We start from the raw sequence: 15,867 nt of genomic DNA, 5'->3' as shown, positions 1-15,867 counted from the left end.
TGTGTTCAAAAAGTTATAGCAATTAGCAATGATTAAAAGTATTGTGTGGCATGCTTATTTGTTATCCAAATAGTAACTATACAAAGCAGGGACAAGTTGAAATGAGAAGTTAAATGATGGTTACATTTCTCTGAGAATTTCAGCCTTTGATTCTAAGTTGAAGAAACTTCGTTAATTGTGCATTTGGTTTTAAAAAACAATTGGCTAACTGGGTGGTAAATATTTTCCCCATCATTTGCCAAAACACTAATTACATAGAAAATTTCAGTTTATTTCCTTGAAGTCATTCAAATAGTTGGTAACATTTACCTGCAGTGTTCTCTGATGATTTTAGTCCACAGGAAGAATAACAAAAAGGCAAAATACAATAGAGAAGAGTCTGTGGCTTTCTAGGGAAATTGGTGTTGGCAGCCTTTTCATCAGATGAGCGGGGAGCAGTGAATTATACGTCATCCCCATTCTATGCCCTAATGTGATTTTAAAGTCAACTTTTTTACCCACCACCTCTTAGCAATGCTGATAACACCAACTCCTTGTTCACGTTTCCTTCACCCTGGGAAACAGTCAAAACCATTTCTCTCTGCTTTTATTCATAATCCAACTTACAATCTAAGCAACTGTAAGCAAACTTTTGTTGCCTTATCTTTGAATTTGAGTGTTTTTACTAGACTCTGACAAACAGCTTTTCATGAATTACACTGCAGTTGCTTCCATTCAGATGTTTCCTTAAAATGGGAAATGAGGATGCACCTGCACACCCCACTCAACTAGGTTTACAGCTCTGGTCAGAATTCATCCATATATTTTCACATGGCAGTTGCCTTAGACGGTGGCAGCCTCTGTGAAAGAATCATTGGGACCATTGTTCTCTGTGGCTTCTAGGTTCATTTTAGACTTGAATGTCATAGATACCTCGGAGAGAATGGTGTCTAACCTCTGCTCACAGCGGAAGGCTGAGAGGAAAGCGTTTCTGTAGTTGCTGTTCATCCAGCCATAGAGAAGGGGGTTGGCAAAGGTGGAGCACATGGCAATGATGTGGAACACAGTGAAGATGAGTTTGTACTCCTTCAGGTCCAAGACTTTGTTGTCAATGTCGACAGCAAGTTGGAAGGCATGGAGCGGCAACCAGCTGACTGCAAATACCACCACCACACACACCAGCATTTTGGTGGTTTTTTGCCTCCGCTGATGGTAGTGGTCATTAGCAGCTCCAGGGGTGACATGGTTCTTAAGTTTACTCCAGATACGAGTATAGGAAACAGAGATGATGCCCAGAGGCAAAACATACAGGATTAATAAGGAGGAAAGACTGTAGACAGTGCTATAGATGCTCTTCTCCTCACCAGGCCACTTCTCAGTACAGGCCACAATCTCAAAGTCAGGAATAATCTCAATCAATGAATACTCCCGAAAGATGGCCAGGGGGCTTGCTAGCAGGGCACTGATGCCCCAAGCCAAACCAATAATCAAGAAGGTGATTCGCTTGGAAATCTTGCTCTCCAGGTGGTAGACAATGCAACGATGCCGGTCAAGGGCAATTACTGTCAAGGTGATGGTGGACACTTGTACCGCCAGGCCCTGAGCATAGGGCACCAAGTGGCATAGGACAGGACCCATTTTCCACTCCCCCATTAAGGTGTAGGTAAGTGTAAATGGCAAGCACAGGGTGTTCACCAGAAGATCCGCCACAGCCAGGTTGGCAATAAAAATGTTGGTTACTGTACGCATGTTCTTGAATTTGATCACCACATGGATCACCAAGGAATTGCCAATCACCCCAAGCAAGATGATGGAGCAATAGGCCAATATAAGGACGATCTGTACCTCAATCAGCTTGGTGCTGTCTATAAGCTCCGGCTCAGAGTTAGGGGCCAGCTCCCCTCTAGGAGTGGTGTGCCCTGGACCGAACTGCTCCACTTTCATTTCTTCCACTGTCTGGTTCTCATCAGCCTCTGCACCTAATGGGCCCATTTTCATCAACTAGCACAAGAATCTACAATTTAAAAAATGAACAAATATGGAACGAGGAAAACTCAAGGGTGCAAGGAATATCACAAATGGATTGGTTTCATTTTGGTTGGGGCTCAAAGTATCTGTCCTCTGATCCCTAAATTTGCACATAGTAGAACATTTCAATAAAGTGGACCCTTTAATAAGTCTATTCACAAATATGGATGAATTAAATCAGATCCTTGAAATGTATATTATGAAGGCAAAATGTAATGTCTATAGTATAGACACAATTCCTATGTGAATGCGACCAAATTGATTCAATCCATTTTAAGTGAGATGGATATTACAAACATTATCAATTAATTTTATAACTGCTATAAATTCATCATATTAATTTTAAGGTAGATAAAGTTTGCTTCAATATCTTGACTGTTTTAAATTTATAAATATAGCAACTAATTGTGCAGAAAAGAGACTAATATTAAAATCCTTTGCTTGGTGCTTGGACTTTAGGAGTATAAAATATTTAAGATAAACTGAGCAGATTCTGTTTCATAGCCATTTTTTCTAATGTAGGGATTAGCATTAAAAATAGGTAGCCTGTGTAAAACAGCAGTTTCTTTGATGATCTGAAATAAACTTCCTACCTGACATACAGCAGAATCCTACCTAGGAACTGTATGAAAATATGTCCAATCTGAACTTCATCTCTCTCTAATCCTTGAATACAAAAGTTTTAACACCTTTCTTCTCTAGTCACCCACTCAACCCTCAGAATCCTTCTGTGTGCCCTACTTAGGTCAATACTATCCTCATTAATTGAGCCACGTAAAGTTAAGAAGCCGGTAACTATGCAGGCTTTTTCATCTCCTTTAGCCCACATGTTTAAGGGAACCATCAGACTACTCTTAAATATCTCTCCCAATGGTCCTCTTATTTCTACCACATTAATTTTGTCCTTCTTGATTTCTTACTGTAATAACTCTAATAGTTGTCTAACTTATCTCCCTTTTCCCTATCCTTCCTTCCTTCCTTCATTTCTTTCCTCATTCATTCATTCATTCATTCAATCACTTAACTAATATAATTAAGCATCTACTAAATGCTAGAGGTGGCTCCACTCTCATGATGCTTATACTTATTCAAACGTGCATTCAGCAAGTATTTAAAACCCACTGTCAGGAATTAGGATTTGTGCTGGGGGAAAAAACAACAGGATAGTGCCCCTACTCTAAAGCTCTTACATTTACTGAATAGAGCATACTCTGACATTAAAGTGGTTTTTCTGAAATTCAGATGTGATCATTTCATTTCCCCAACATCTCCAAATTACTTCAAATAATACTAATCAGTTTCTAATATAAAGTTACCTTCTCAAGTCTATAAAAACATCCGGAGCCCAACATCATAATGGTAGTACTTTTTGAATATGCTCATAATGAAAAAAGGCTGCCACCATTAATTCAGAACCTCTTTGAAATGAATTTGTTTTTTATTAATCATAATCACATCTACCTACATTGGTAGGTGAGTCATATTTATTCATGCCACAGACAATGTTTGGCTGAGCCTGTTTGCTCAGTTCCATTCTTCCCCTGATGCTGGAGGGATGACTCTTGCAGACCATATTTCCAGGCGCCCAGGACATTGGGATGCTGGCTGCACTTGGCCAACAGGAGGCACTGGCAGGTAACTAGGAGGCAGGAGGAAGGGAGAATTCAGAAGCCACTGTACTCTTCTCCCTCCCTCTCTCCTCTTACCAGTGCCTCAGCCATCCCTCTATGGCTGGCTCCCACGGGAATGGTCTGCAATGATATTGGTTCCAGTGGAAGCACATGATCCCTGGATTCAGTCATACCGCTTTTTCCCTGTGTCCCTCTATCTGGAGGTAGTAATGATTATTTGCTTTGCTAATCCCTGTGTGGCTTGGCTTCTGCTTGGCTTCCATCACTTTTGTAACCAATTTTCTGCGTTAAATTCCTTCTCTTTTGCATTCTTGAATAGGTTCTGTTTTGCATGATCTGCTAAGCTGCCCCTACATATATGATTTCATTAATTTGCTCTCCCACTACAGTTGCTGCATGTACAGGTTGATAACACTGACATACACAAGAAAACCCCAACTCCACTGTATGACATTCAAAGCTTTCCTTGAACTCAACCCTATAGAACTCTCTCCTGACATCTTAGGATAGATCTGATGCTCTGTCATACCAAACTACTTCCAATTCCAGCAACACATCAGCCTTTCTCATGCCTCTCTGCCCTCCCTATTCACTTAACTCAACAACCTGTGCTCACTTCTAATCCTGCAAGGAACACATGACACATCACAGTTGTTTTCCTTCAGCCTCCTCACCACAGCTGTGTCTTTTAGGACACAGTCTGGATTGTTTCCATCCATTGCTTAAGTCTTAACAATTATGGAAAGCACAATTTTACTGAATAATTGAGGTTATCAAAATACAAAGTAACAATTTTGATCCTTTCCTTTACTGAAAATAATTGCCTATATAGGATTCTTGCTCTGATATGACATCTCTGTGCTTATTTTCTTGTTCTTAATCAGGTAACCACCTCTACAAGAAAGTTGTTCCAAGATATAATCTCTGATTAGAACATTAAAAATTGTTAGTCAGTACATACCACAAGGAAACTTTCTCTCTCCAAGGGCTTAACACACACACAAACACTAATAGTTGCTTTTCACAGAGATGATAGAGATTTTCACGTACTCATGCATTTTCTTTACTGATATATTCTCGTTCTCTCTACATACATTTCAAATAGAAAGTTCTGAAGAGCCCACGCCGCCTTTTGCACTTGCCTCCATTCTTTAGTGATTAGAGAAAGTGGAAACTAACCATTCAAATCTTGGAGTGTTTTATTTGATGGGCCCTTCCATTTCCCTTAGACTAAGAAAGAGACTCTACAGAGCACAATTAGTCAACCCTGACAAGTCTTTAACAGAACTAATGAGACTCCAGAAGGTCTGAGTCTGAGGTTTGCAGCAAACTAAATTGAGAGCAAGCCCAAGGTTGACGGTTATTAGGGGCATATTTGATTTATTAACTTATTTTGCTTTTTCTTTTCAGTCTCATTTTCTTTATTCCCTTCTTTAAAGCTTCTCTACAGGAATGATTATTGATCTACAGGGTATTAGCATGTGGATTCTAATAGCTGTTCTCAAGCACACGACTGGCCTTCAACCAGGTCAGAGTGTTACCCAAAGAATGTATAATTTTATGACTGCACTTCTGGAAAAGTGGAAGAGGATAAGAGAGTACACAGAGGGAGTCGCCAGAGTAAAAACTCAAAAGCACAAAAATTCAAAGATGAATAGAAAAGGGGAAAAACCTTTCCATGAAATAAGGTAAAAATGAGGCATTCACACTGTTCAAGACATTCAGGGAGAACTGTGAGTGGTAGTTTTCTTGAATGAGTGAATCGTTAGAGATTCTGCTATAGAACTATTTCTTCGTAGATAGGAAAATGGCTTCAGGACTTATTTTCCCCAGAGAGTCAAAGAACTTCAAATTATCTAAGTGGGAAACCAGTTTATGCTTTGACTCCATATTTAAATTTGTGGGGTTTTTTGCAACAGTATTTTTACTGTCACAGGTTGGCCTTAGCAAAAACTTAATACCTTTACAATCACAAAACTTTCCAGGAATTTTTCTCAGGGAAGAATCCCAGAAAATATGCCATATGCCCTATATGTATTAGTCCTGGAGAGAGAGGGTGTGAACATCCAAGAATGTTGCATGTAATACATGACCGTTTGCCTGATAAGCAGAAAGTTGAAAATATTCACCAAGGCGATTGGGAATGTACCTCTTCTGTCTATTTGAGCCTCTGACCTTTGAAAACAGCACACTGTGTATTTCGTGTCACTGAGTTTACACGATGTGGCCTTATTTCCAAAAGCCTTAAAGCTTTTCCTTTTGCCTCCTTTTTGTCCACCATATGCTTCTACCAGGGAGTGAGCCCTTCTGGTGCAGAACCAGTGAACGCTTACATGAATGTGTCCATTCTTGAACAGCTTTGGTGAATGCAGTATGACCTTTCCCCCCTAAACAGGTGTTTGATTTTTAAAGAGGCAGGAGCAGTAACAACCTGCTGTTCTGGAAAGATAATTACCTCTCTCTAAGAAGAGTCAAGGAAATAGTCAAGACTCTTCAGTGGGTAAGGAATATTCCAGTGAGTGTAGAAAACAGGGATGGTCTCACCCACAATGCTCATCTTCGGCCTAAATGTGGGAAAAAAGCCCCTACACTCATGAGGGCCCCCCCATCCCTCTTCAAAGGACCCAAAAGCTTCTTTTGGGGTGTTCTCATTACCAGAAGGTGAATCAGTTAGGACTTAAACTTACTGACCCGGCCCTCGCGCTTCTGCTGAGACGTGGAAGCCAGACGTGTGCCGCCTGTCAGTCTGATGATTATCTAGCCCGCCGACCCGGAGAGGGCACTGGGCGGTTCCCAAAGGCAGGCCCAGTCCGTCCGCTCCGACGGTGCTGGGCAGCCGCGCGCGCGGGAGAGCAGGAGAGCGCAGCGTCTGCCTGACAGTCGGAGCCGCTAGGAGGTTTGCGCCGCTGGGGTCCGCAGCCCACCTCCACAGGAGAGCGCAAGGGCACCGCCCCGCCCCGCACTGCGCGGCCCGAGGAGCGTGTGGGGATCCGAGGCTCCGGAGGCGGGAGTCGAATCCCTCCCTCGAGGAAAAAGAAACAGGGGCGGAGGGTGGGGGACGAGGGTCCCGCAATGGAGAAGGCTGGATGGAAATTCTCCGTGCGATGGAGCTGGAAACAGAGTCCAGGTCTCTCCCCCTGGAGGGCTTGGAACGCGCGCAGCGGGACCCTGCCCAGCGCACCCTCGCGCGTCCCCACAGCCGCCTGCAGTGGTTTCTCTTCTCCCCTGACCCCCACTGGCCACCCCCAAGTTTGATACTCTGGGTGTTCGCACCACTCCTACCTTCCACCAACCCCTCCCTTATTCTCCCGCTCCTCAGTTCTATGAGAGACGGCCCGGCGCGGACAGACCCCGGACGAGGGCCGGGCTCACCACATCCACCGAGGAGAGGCCAGGGCCAAGGTCAGGGCGAGGGCTGGGCGGACAGTCCCAGCTGCGGGCGCTGAGGGTGAGAGGAGACCTCGAGCTGGCTCGAGGCGGACCTGGGAGGCAGAAGCCCGGCGACTTGGCGGAGATGGTAAAATCCCAGAACTGCAACCAGGAGTCGCTCTCCTTTTTGCTTATAGGAGCAGAGGTGGGGGGCTGGACCCCGCGCAGAACCACGGAAAAGCACCGCACGACTGCGCGCGGAAGACCAATCCTCCGCCAGGGCTGGAGCACAGGGCGCCGGTGCAACTCTAACTGGGCGGTCGCTGCGCTCCAACGGGAAGGAGAAGCGGGTTCAGATCCTGTTTGCCCACAATCAATTGGTTGCAATTTCCTGAACTGGTGTCTGTTGACAGTTTACAAGTTGCGTAGTGCGCATTCAGATTCAAAAGCCGGCAGCCCGGGTGGTGTACGCTGCTGCTCAGGGCAAAAGCTAGAATAGGAAGGAGAAAACAAAGGGTCACAAAAAAAAAAAAAAAAAAAAAAAAAAAAAAAAAACAAGACAAATCTAAATCTTGATCTCTCCAGTTAGCTGACTTTTGGATCCTTCGCTCTTTGGTCATGACCCAAGCTACTCGTGCCACGACGCGCGCGTGCCTCCGAAATACTCTCACCAGTCTCCTCCTGGCGATGCCCTCTGCTAATGGCTGGAGCCCGCAAGGCTGAGTTAAAGCATCAGAGCAAAAAAGGATTGCGGAGTCAGTCAACAAAGCTGCGGGGTCTGTTTCCTCAGTATTCCTCCCAGAAACTCTTAATTCAGAGCCATTCCTTCTCGCAGTTTTCAGCCAGTCTCTCTTCCCCTTGTTCATTTTTAGAGGGGGCAGCAGAGCCTATCGAACTAGGAAAACAAAAGACTGAAACTGGAAACCGAAGCCTTTCCTCAAATATCTTGTGCTGGGGCTTAGCACACATTACTTTCCTTCTATGCATCAGTCTCTTCATTTCTGAAATGAGGATGATCATACTGCTTCACTTGAAATTTCTCTGAAGTATAAAAAAGATTAAGCTAATCAAAAAATACTTCTCAATAGCACTGAGGTTTCAGTCTATGAGGGCTTGCCCACACCCTGATAGTGTTGCATATGTAAGGCATTTTTACTCAGCCTAATCTGAAACTGATCTTCTGGCTAGTGTAGAATTATGCCCACAGGAGCACAGAAATTATTGAGAAAACAAAGAAGCTTGGGCTTTTCAATTACCAATAAGCAAAAATACATAGAACTGGAAATATCCAAGATGTTCTACACAGTTCCACTTAAAATATTTTTGTACATTTTTTACCTTGGAGAAATATTCCTTGTTCACACATGTGTTTTCTGCAACAGGTTCCATGTTTCTTAATATATTTGCACCAGTGAAGAATGAACTATGTGCCAAGGAGCTGTCACTCTAGAAGAGTAGGAGTGGCTTAAAACAACAATCACAAAAACAAATACACAGGAAAACAGATGAGTGCTGTAATTGCTTTGGAGGCCTCAGGAGATTTCACTGACATTGTTTGCACAAAACAACTTTGCCTCCTTTTAGAACTGTTTTTCGGAAGCATCTTAGCAAGCACATACAAATATTTGTCTCACTCTCTTATTGACACATATATGTCTTAGAAGAGTCACATAGCTCCACAGACATCTAGTCAGCAGTCCTGTTAAGATTGCATGACTTATTTGATTAATGTTTTCCAATAAAGTACACAATTGCGTGAGAAATTGATCCACGGAAATTAAAGTTGCTTTATTGTGTGTCATATTATCAAGGATAGTTTTGACAATTAACTCATGACTTTTTTGTGCATTAAGATCTAACAGATATCTTTTAGTGTGCACATACTCTGTAGTACAGCAGCAATGAGCCACTCTGATAAATGCCAGTAAACCCCATTAAGATACTGATAGAAGGTGGTGGAAGTGTTGGTGATATATTGATTAATACAAATTGAGACAGGACACAATTTTTACTGCCTGATTTCTGTTTTGTCAAATCATTTAGTTCCTTAGGCAATTTCACATCTAACTAGAATATATTCTGATTGCTTTTCACATAGGGAGCAGACTCAAACTCAGATGCTATAGCTAGGGCCAGTGACCTCAATATACCAGCAGCCTAGTCTGCAGTAGCCAGTAGGGAGGGTTGGGGGCTACCATGTGTCAGAAAGCACAAAGCACATGCTTCTTCTAAAGGAGGAGGTTGCTTCTCAGACTCCACTGAACTGCCCTGCAAAAATATAGATTCAGTATTGTGAGATCTGATATTTTAAGAGAAGCAACATCCATATTCTTAAAAATCTTCCAGATTTTATATGAAGGAAATTAATTTTTAAAACGTCAACCCCCAGGTGACCCAGATCTGTGCAGACCAAAATAAATAAGGAGATATAGATAGGGATAGATAGACAGACAGATGGATAGACGGATGGATAGATATCTGCAGCCTGACCCATGGGCTTCCAAAATTGTAGCCTCTCATATTTGTATGTGATGTTTGACAAACCTCCTAAAATATCGAAAACATGACTCTCCTACCATTTTCCCTACCCATAGACCATTCCTTAGTGCACATACACATAAAAGGAATGCAGCCAAATATTAATTGCTAACTAAGTAATTTTTTCCCCACTTCTGGTTGAATAGATGTTCTCAATGATACTGAAGTAAAGAACATGGTGAATAACTGAAAAATTTGGTATTTTAGATGGTTGGAATGAGAAATTTCACAGAAGTGCTTCATTTAAAAAAACAGTTAGATGATGTCAGGATAGAAGGCCATTAATGATACATATCTTTTAGATAAAGTAAATCATGATATGGATTTCCTTCAGTCTAAATTTATTTTGAGAGCAAGGAAGCATCCTCCAATGTGTAATACCTTCATTGTTATTTTGATTATAAAAGTAATTTATAACGATTGTAAAAAGAGCAAAGAAAGAAATATACATTATCTAAAACAGTGTTTTCCAATAAAACTTTCTGGAATGATGGAAATGTTCTATATCTGCACTGCCTAATAAGGTAGCCACTAGACACATGTGGCTATTGAACACTTGAAATGTGGCTAGTGCAAATGAAACTGAATTTTAAATTTAAATTTTTTTTTTTAATAAAAGCACCGTAAAGAACAAATGTGTTTTGATTCCTGGGGGAAAGTTCGGAAAGCTATTTTTTCCCCCTTAACGTCAATGTTTCCTTCGAGATTATTAAATAAGCTTCAAGCCATACAACCCTAACTTAAATCACAGACAGAATGAAATAGTGTAGTGCAGCTGGAATGTGGAAGCTGATTCCAGAAGGAGAAAGAAGTAAGCTCCATAACTCAGGGCACCAGCCCAAGGAAGGGAGGAAGAGCAAAGAACAGAAAGAGAAAGGACAGCAAACCCACCCAGAGGAATTCTCTAAACCCAGTCATGTAAGAAAAGCTCAGTGAGGCTTATTAGCTTTTATTAAATAATGTACTTAAATTCTCAGACTGAAAAAAAGCCTAATAACAAGTCCCTAGTTAGGAAATGTTAATAATCAGGTTAGCTTAACAGTTAGTTATAGTGCTTAGTATATTTAAAACTGACTCTGTCTTGCTTTATTTAAATGTTCAATAAATTTAGTTATTTATTCTTAGGCTTATTAAGTACTTCCTACAGAAATTATTTTTAAAGTTTCAATAACACTCCCCTATAGTAAAATATTATGGAGCCTAGCTATCCTAATGTCCATTTTGTTATACTGTTGATTCTCAATAGGTTGTAGATATATTTCTGATTGGATATGAAAAGGAACAATGGGAGTTAAGTTCATATCTGAACAGATACAATGGAAGATGTACCAAGTAGATATGGAAAAAGAGACAAGTTTATGTAAATGGAGCTGCAAGTGTAGTAACTTTTAAATTAGTCTACCTTTTTAAAAACTAGCCAGTCTAATCACACTTGTTCTGATGAAAAGGTAATCTTGTTCTGCTTCCTTCTATCTCATTGAAAACTTAGTTCATTTGGAACAAGTGGACCAGTAAACATGTGAGTGGGCAAGAAGTGGCCCAGACAGTGAATTTCACAAAGCTCACAGTCTGGATTCTCTTACAGTCCTTATATGCAGTGTGTTATGTAGGCAGGTGTCTCATTCAAGAAAAGCAACTAGTCATTCAGAGTGAAATGTATGCTAAATCCTAAACTGGACATAAATATCATTTGCTATGATTTGCATTCCTATGGATTCCAGATTTTTATTTTTGTTTTGAATTTTTAATTACAGATTCAAAGTAATTAAGCAGGATTGTAAGCAACATATGCAACATTTTGCTGAGATTTTTATCTTTTGGTGATCATCCAAATGGATATTGAGACTGGTAAAGGGCCAAATCTAGAAGGATATTTAAATGCGAATGATTTACAGTTCAAATTTTAACATTGAACAAAGGAAGGGATATTTTTATGTGGAATTCAGAATTTAATCAATGCAAATGTTCATTGGATTGTCTGAAACGTGCACAGGAGGCCCATGGCTAAAGGGGAAATCTGCACCCTTTTAGAAATATCAACTTTATTTAATAAGTGTTTATCCTTGTAGCATAGAAACATAATTTGATATGTATTTTTTGAATCATACACCCAAAACAAATTTAACTTTAAAATTTTCTCAAAAAAATACAAGTAAAATCAAAGCTCTCATACTAAATTACTATTGGTTTATTTTGAGAGATGAGAAGTCAGATTTATATATAGTTTTCACATATTATTTTGGAGATGATGAAATGGCTTATTCAAAGTAAAAATTTCAAAACGTGAAATGAATAATGCAAGTAGGATTAAATTCAGGACTCACTACTCTTTGTAGTAAAAAGGAATTATATAAAAATCCATGTAAACATTCTATTACTCACAACTCCTGTCAACAAATCTTTATAGAGTATATAGTTTGTTATATGTACTGTGCCATATGATGTCCATACAAGGTGAATGGCACAAAGACCTGGTTGTTTCTAGTCCAAGTATGTAGACTTTTAAATAAAGAAGTAACATAAACAGCTTGAGATTTTCTGGTAGACTCTGACATAAAGGATTTCAATGCCAAATCTGGCCTCTGTACTCCAACACAGAATTAAATCTTAGAGACAGAGTTTTGGGTAAAGTAAAAAAGAATAGGTTTATTTCTTTGCCAGGCAAACAGGGCCACAGCAGGCTAATGCCCTCAAAACTGTGTGTACCAACCTGGAGGTGGTAGTGAGAAATTTTATAGTAATTGTTCAAAAGGGGTGTGATCAGCTCGTTGACATTATTCTGATTGGTCGGTGGGGAGGTAATCTGGAGTCAGCATCATCAACCTTCTGGTTCCAACCCATCTGGAGTCTACGTGCTTGTGGGCAGCATATAGTTAACTTCTCCCTCCTGGTGGGGGTTTCAGTCTCTGAAAAACAGCTCAAATATATAGTTATGTGTATCCCTTGAGAGGGAACCAGGACCCTGCCCCAAGGTTACACTACTGTTTCTTGACTGCTCCTCCCTTGTCTCTGCATCCCCTCCCTTCCCCGATTAGCAACTGTTTGAACCTGCCTGTTGGAACTCAGGGAAGGTCACGGAGGCTGAATGAAGCCTATTTCCTGTAATCAAGAAATGAAGGACACAGAAAGGCTTTAGTGCCCAGGATCCCCACAGGGTCCTGCTCAGTTTCAATTTGAGGCCACAAAGAAGGAATGTTCAGTTTTTGTTTTTGTTTATAAGAGTTGTGTGTGTGTGGAAGGGGAAGAATCAGGGAAGTATTTCATGCAGGAAGTAACTCAACTCAATGTAAACCTAGATAGAGGCCTTCTTGGCTTTACCCAGCACTTGGATACCATTTCTGTTGGAAATAACCTTCTGAAAACCAAAGTATCATGCATGGGTGATATATTCAGAAACTTTTGTTGAATTCTTGGAAATAAATACCAAGATATTCAATTTAATCATTTAACATCTAGATCACACTTGAATAAAAAATTCATTTCCTGGGATTTAGTCTACATTTTCTTTATCATCACTGAGTTATTCTCTCAACATTAATAACTAAAAGAAAATATTATAGAAACATAATCTTCTAGCAATTCTGTCCTCTGGCATCTTTTTGATTTCTTCCATTTTGTGAGTATAAAAAATAGCGGATTCATTCATCTCGCTCTTGGTTTGCTAGCACACTGAAATATGATAAAGAAATTGTTTTGTTTGGAGACATCAGTTAATTAAGTTTAGCTGTCATGCGGAGAGCATACAGAAAATGTAAATATTGCCTTCTGTTAAGTCGATTATATGTTGTCAACTAGGTATGATAATAAGAGTATATCTAGATAAACATAGTGGAGAAAATACAAATGTGGAATACAATTATGAACTAGGGCTATTTTTATCAAATGGTGGTGCTAGGGTTTCCTTCATCAAAATTGTATGAGGTCCCTCATAATAATGCTGATTCCAATATTCCACGTTAGACAATGCAGCCAAATAAACTCTTGGGGTGAGAGATGCATTCTGCAATTGGCAAGCCCCACAGATAATGTAAATATATATCTACTTTTGACAAACACTAATCTAGGGGGAAATCCTCTCATATGCCAATAAATAAAGAGGCAAATAAATAAGCAAGAGTGTCTTACATGAATAAATGAGAATCATCCTCAAATATTGTATTGTGTATAATGGCCTTCACTGCATAATAAATTTGCCCAATTGTGCCTTAGCAAAATGTAGGGCGGATTATTATTAAACCTATGCAAGTAACTATATTGATTTGAAAAGTAAGAAAACTCAGTCACAATATTTGTTTCCAAATTCTGCAGGGTAAGTGAGAATCAGATACCATTTAAAAATAGATTTCATTTTACAAATGCATAGTTTAAAATTCAGTTTATAAATGCATAGTCTTCTAAACTGAGGGCTAGAGATGGCTTAAGAAGAAAGAAATAAGGCCTCCACATATATTCCTTAGAACACAAAAACATAATATCAATAATATTGCAAATAAATAATCAAAATAAAATGTCCTTTTTCAGTGTTTTTAGTCCTGTGCAATTAATTTTTGACCCACTGGATCTTGGATAATTCCTCTGCTTTCATAAAGTTGTCTGCTTCTGGACTAAAAAGAGCCCTGGAAATCTTGACTCAGTACCCTGGCACAACCTCAAAGACACACAAGGCGAGTTAGCCTGGGAATCTGTACACAAGACTTTATTCTTTGAAGTATCAGTTTTAGAGTTTCTGTTACAGTCCATTCCTTGAAGCTCTGAAGCTGTTCTTCTTGGCTTAAGACAAAAATTCTGATCTGAGCTTATAGTAAGGCTAAAAGTCTCAGAGTAAATGTTATAGATGCAGGTGAAACAGAATGACTATAGTTCATTTATTGCCATAATCAACAATATTGGAAAGGCAGAGAGTAAACTCTGCTATTCGGTATAACATATAACTCTTCTATAAGAGTTTATTTTATGTTTCCCTTGAGCCTAAAGACACATTATCATCAGTGAGGGTGTTAAAACACCTCCAAAATCCTCCAGTCCATCTGTAATCTCTGAAAGACCTATATTAGCAGCATTTTAGTGTACAAAGTTATCCTTCTCTTGAACAACTCTGTGCTTGGAAATATTACAAATACTCTTGGAGCTAATTAAGAAATATGCAGCATAACAAAAAACGTAATTGTTTTCATATCCCTTTTATAATGTGAATGAATACAACTTTTTATTTTCTATAGTATTTTAAAAATAATCAGAGGCATAAAGCAGTCAATCCCCAGCACAGAAAATTATTACAGATTATATACAATCTGGGCAGATTGAATAGAAGGTAAAACAAACAAATGATTTACTACACCTTGTTAAGGGTAAGCTAAATGCTCTACACAATGTTATCCTACCAGAGAGAAAACCATGCTCTAGATGTGTTAATATGATATTTGAAAATAAAAAGATTGTAAGCTACTTAAAAAATACTATCTGAATAAACCCTCAACCTGAGTGAACTTTGCCAATATTTTAATATACTTAATAATTCCTTCATATTTTAAGTAATATAAACCAAGTGATAAATTTCACTTCTCTCAAACTTTATTCAGCTAGTTGTACAAAATCAAGTTTTGCCCTTTACTAAATTCTTTTATATTTTGGGACAATCTCACATTTCATTTTAGAACAAACCTTTTTTCTTCTTCCTTTGAGAAAAACAGAAAACTTCATATTTCACACACATATATGCTCCTACCAGAGGCTTAAATACCGATAAGAACTATAGCATTTAGCCAAATTAGCTACCTTCTGTTTAACTGAGAGTATATAAATGGTAATTATCATAAACAAGCAATTCAGCAGACAGGAAAATCTCACCCCCTAGAGTCACACACATCACTTTTATCTCTCTGGAAAGTGACAAAAATAACAGTACACATTCATTAGCAAGACACCAATGTATAGCCACTTTAATACACTAAACTAAGGATCGAAGTGACATATAATGAAAAACTATGCCTAATTGAAAAGGAAGAAGTGAAACTGTCACCATTTACAGATGACATGATTTTATATATAGAAAACCCCAAAGACTTCACCAAAAAAACTACTGGAAATAATAAATGAATATAGTAAAGTTGCAGGATATAAGATTAATATACAGAAATCTGTTGCTTTTCTATACACTAATAATGAACTATCAGGAATGATAAATTAAGAAAACAATCCCATTTACAATCACAACAAAAATAATTTTAAAAACTTAAAATAAAAAAAAAGAAAACTATGCCTCATGGCCAAGGTATCAGTATTCTTTCTCAAGTAAAAAGTTATCCAGGGATCTAAATATTAT

At 39.2% G+C, this 15,867-nt stretch overlaps 1 protein-coding gene across 2 annotated transcripts; it reads right to left on the bottom strand.

Annotated features, from left to right (window-relative positions):
• Positions 1–822: 822 nt before the first annotated feature.
• Positions 823–1,977, bottom strand: NPY2R (neuropeptide Y receptor Y2; the record flags this gene model as incomplete). Of its 2 annotated transcripts, XM_081231240.1 has the most annotated exons (2): positions 823–1,541; positions 1,881–1,971. In XM_081231240.1, the coding sequence occupies 2 exons, from the start codon at positions 1,969–1,971 to the stop codon at positions 823–825; spliced, it is 810 nt and encodes a 269-aa protein (XP_081087366.1). The 2 variants fall into 2 exon arrangements, with proteins under 2 accessions (XP_081087366.1, XP_081087365.1); XM_081231239.1 differs by having other exon boundaries at positions 823–1,977.
• Between the last annotated feature and the right edge of the window lie 13,890 nt (positions 1,978–15,867).

Source organism: Mesoplodon bidens (genome assembly GCF_964165515.1).
Source record: "Mesoplodon bidens genome assembly, chromosome: 1".
In the NCBI taxonomy this organism is placed as follows: domain Eukaryota; kingdom Metazoa; phylum Chordata; class Mammalia; order Artiodactyla; family Ziphiidae; genus Mesoplodon; species Mesoplodon bidens.
This window is presented reverse-complemented; position numbering and strand designations above follow the sequence as displayed.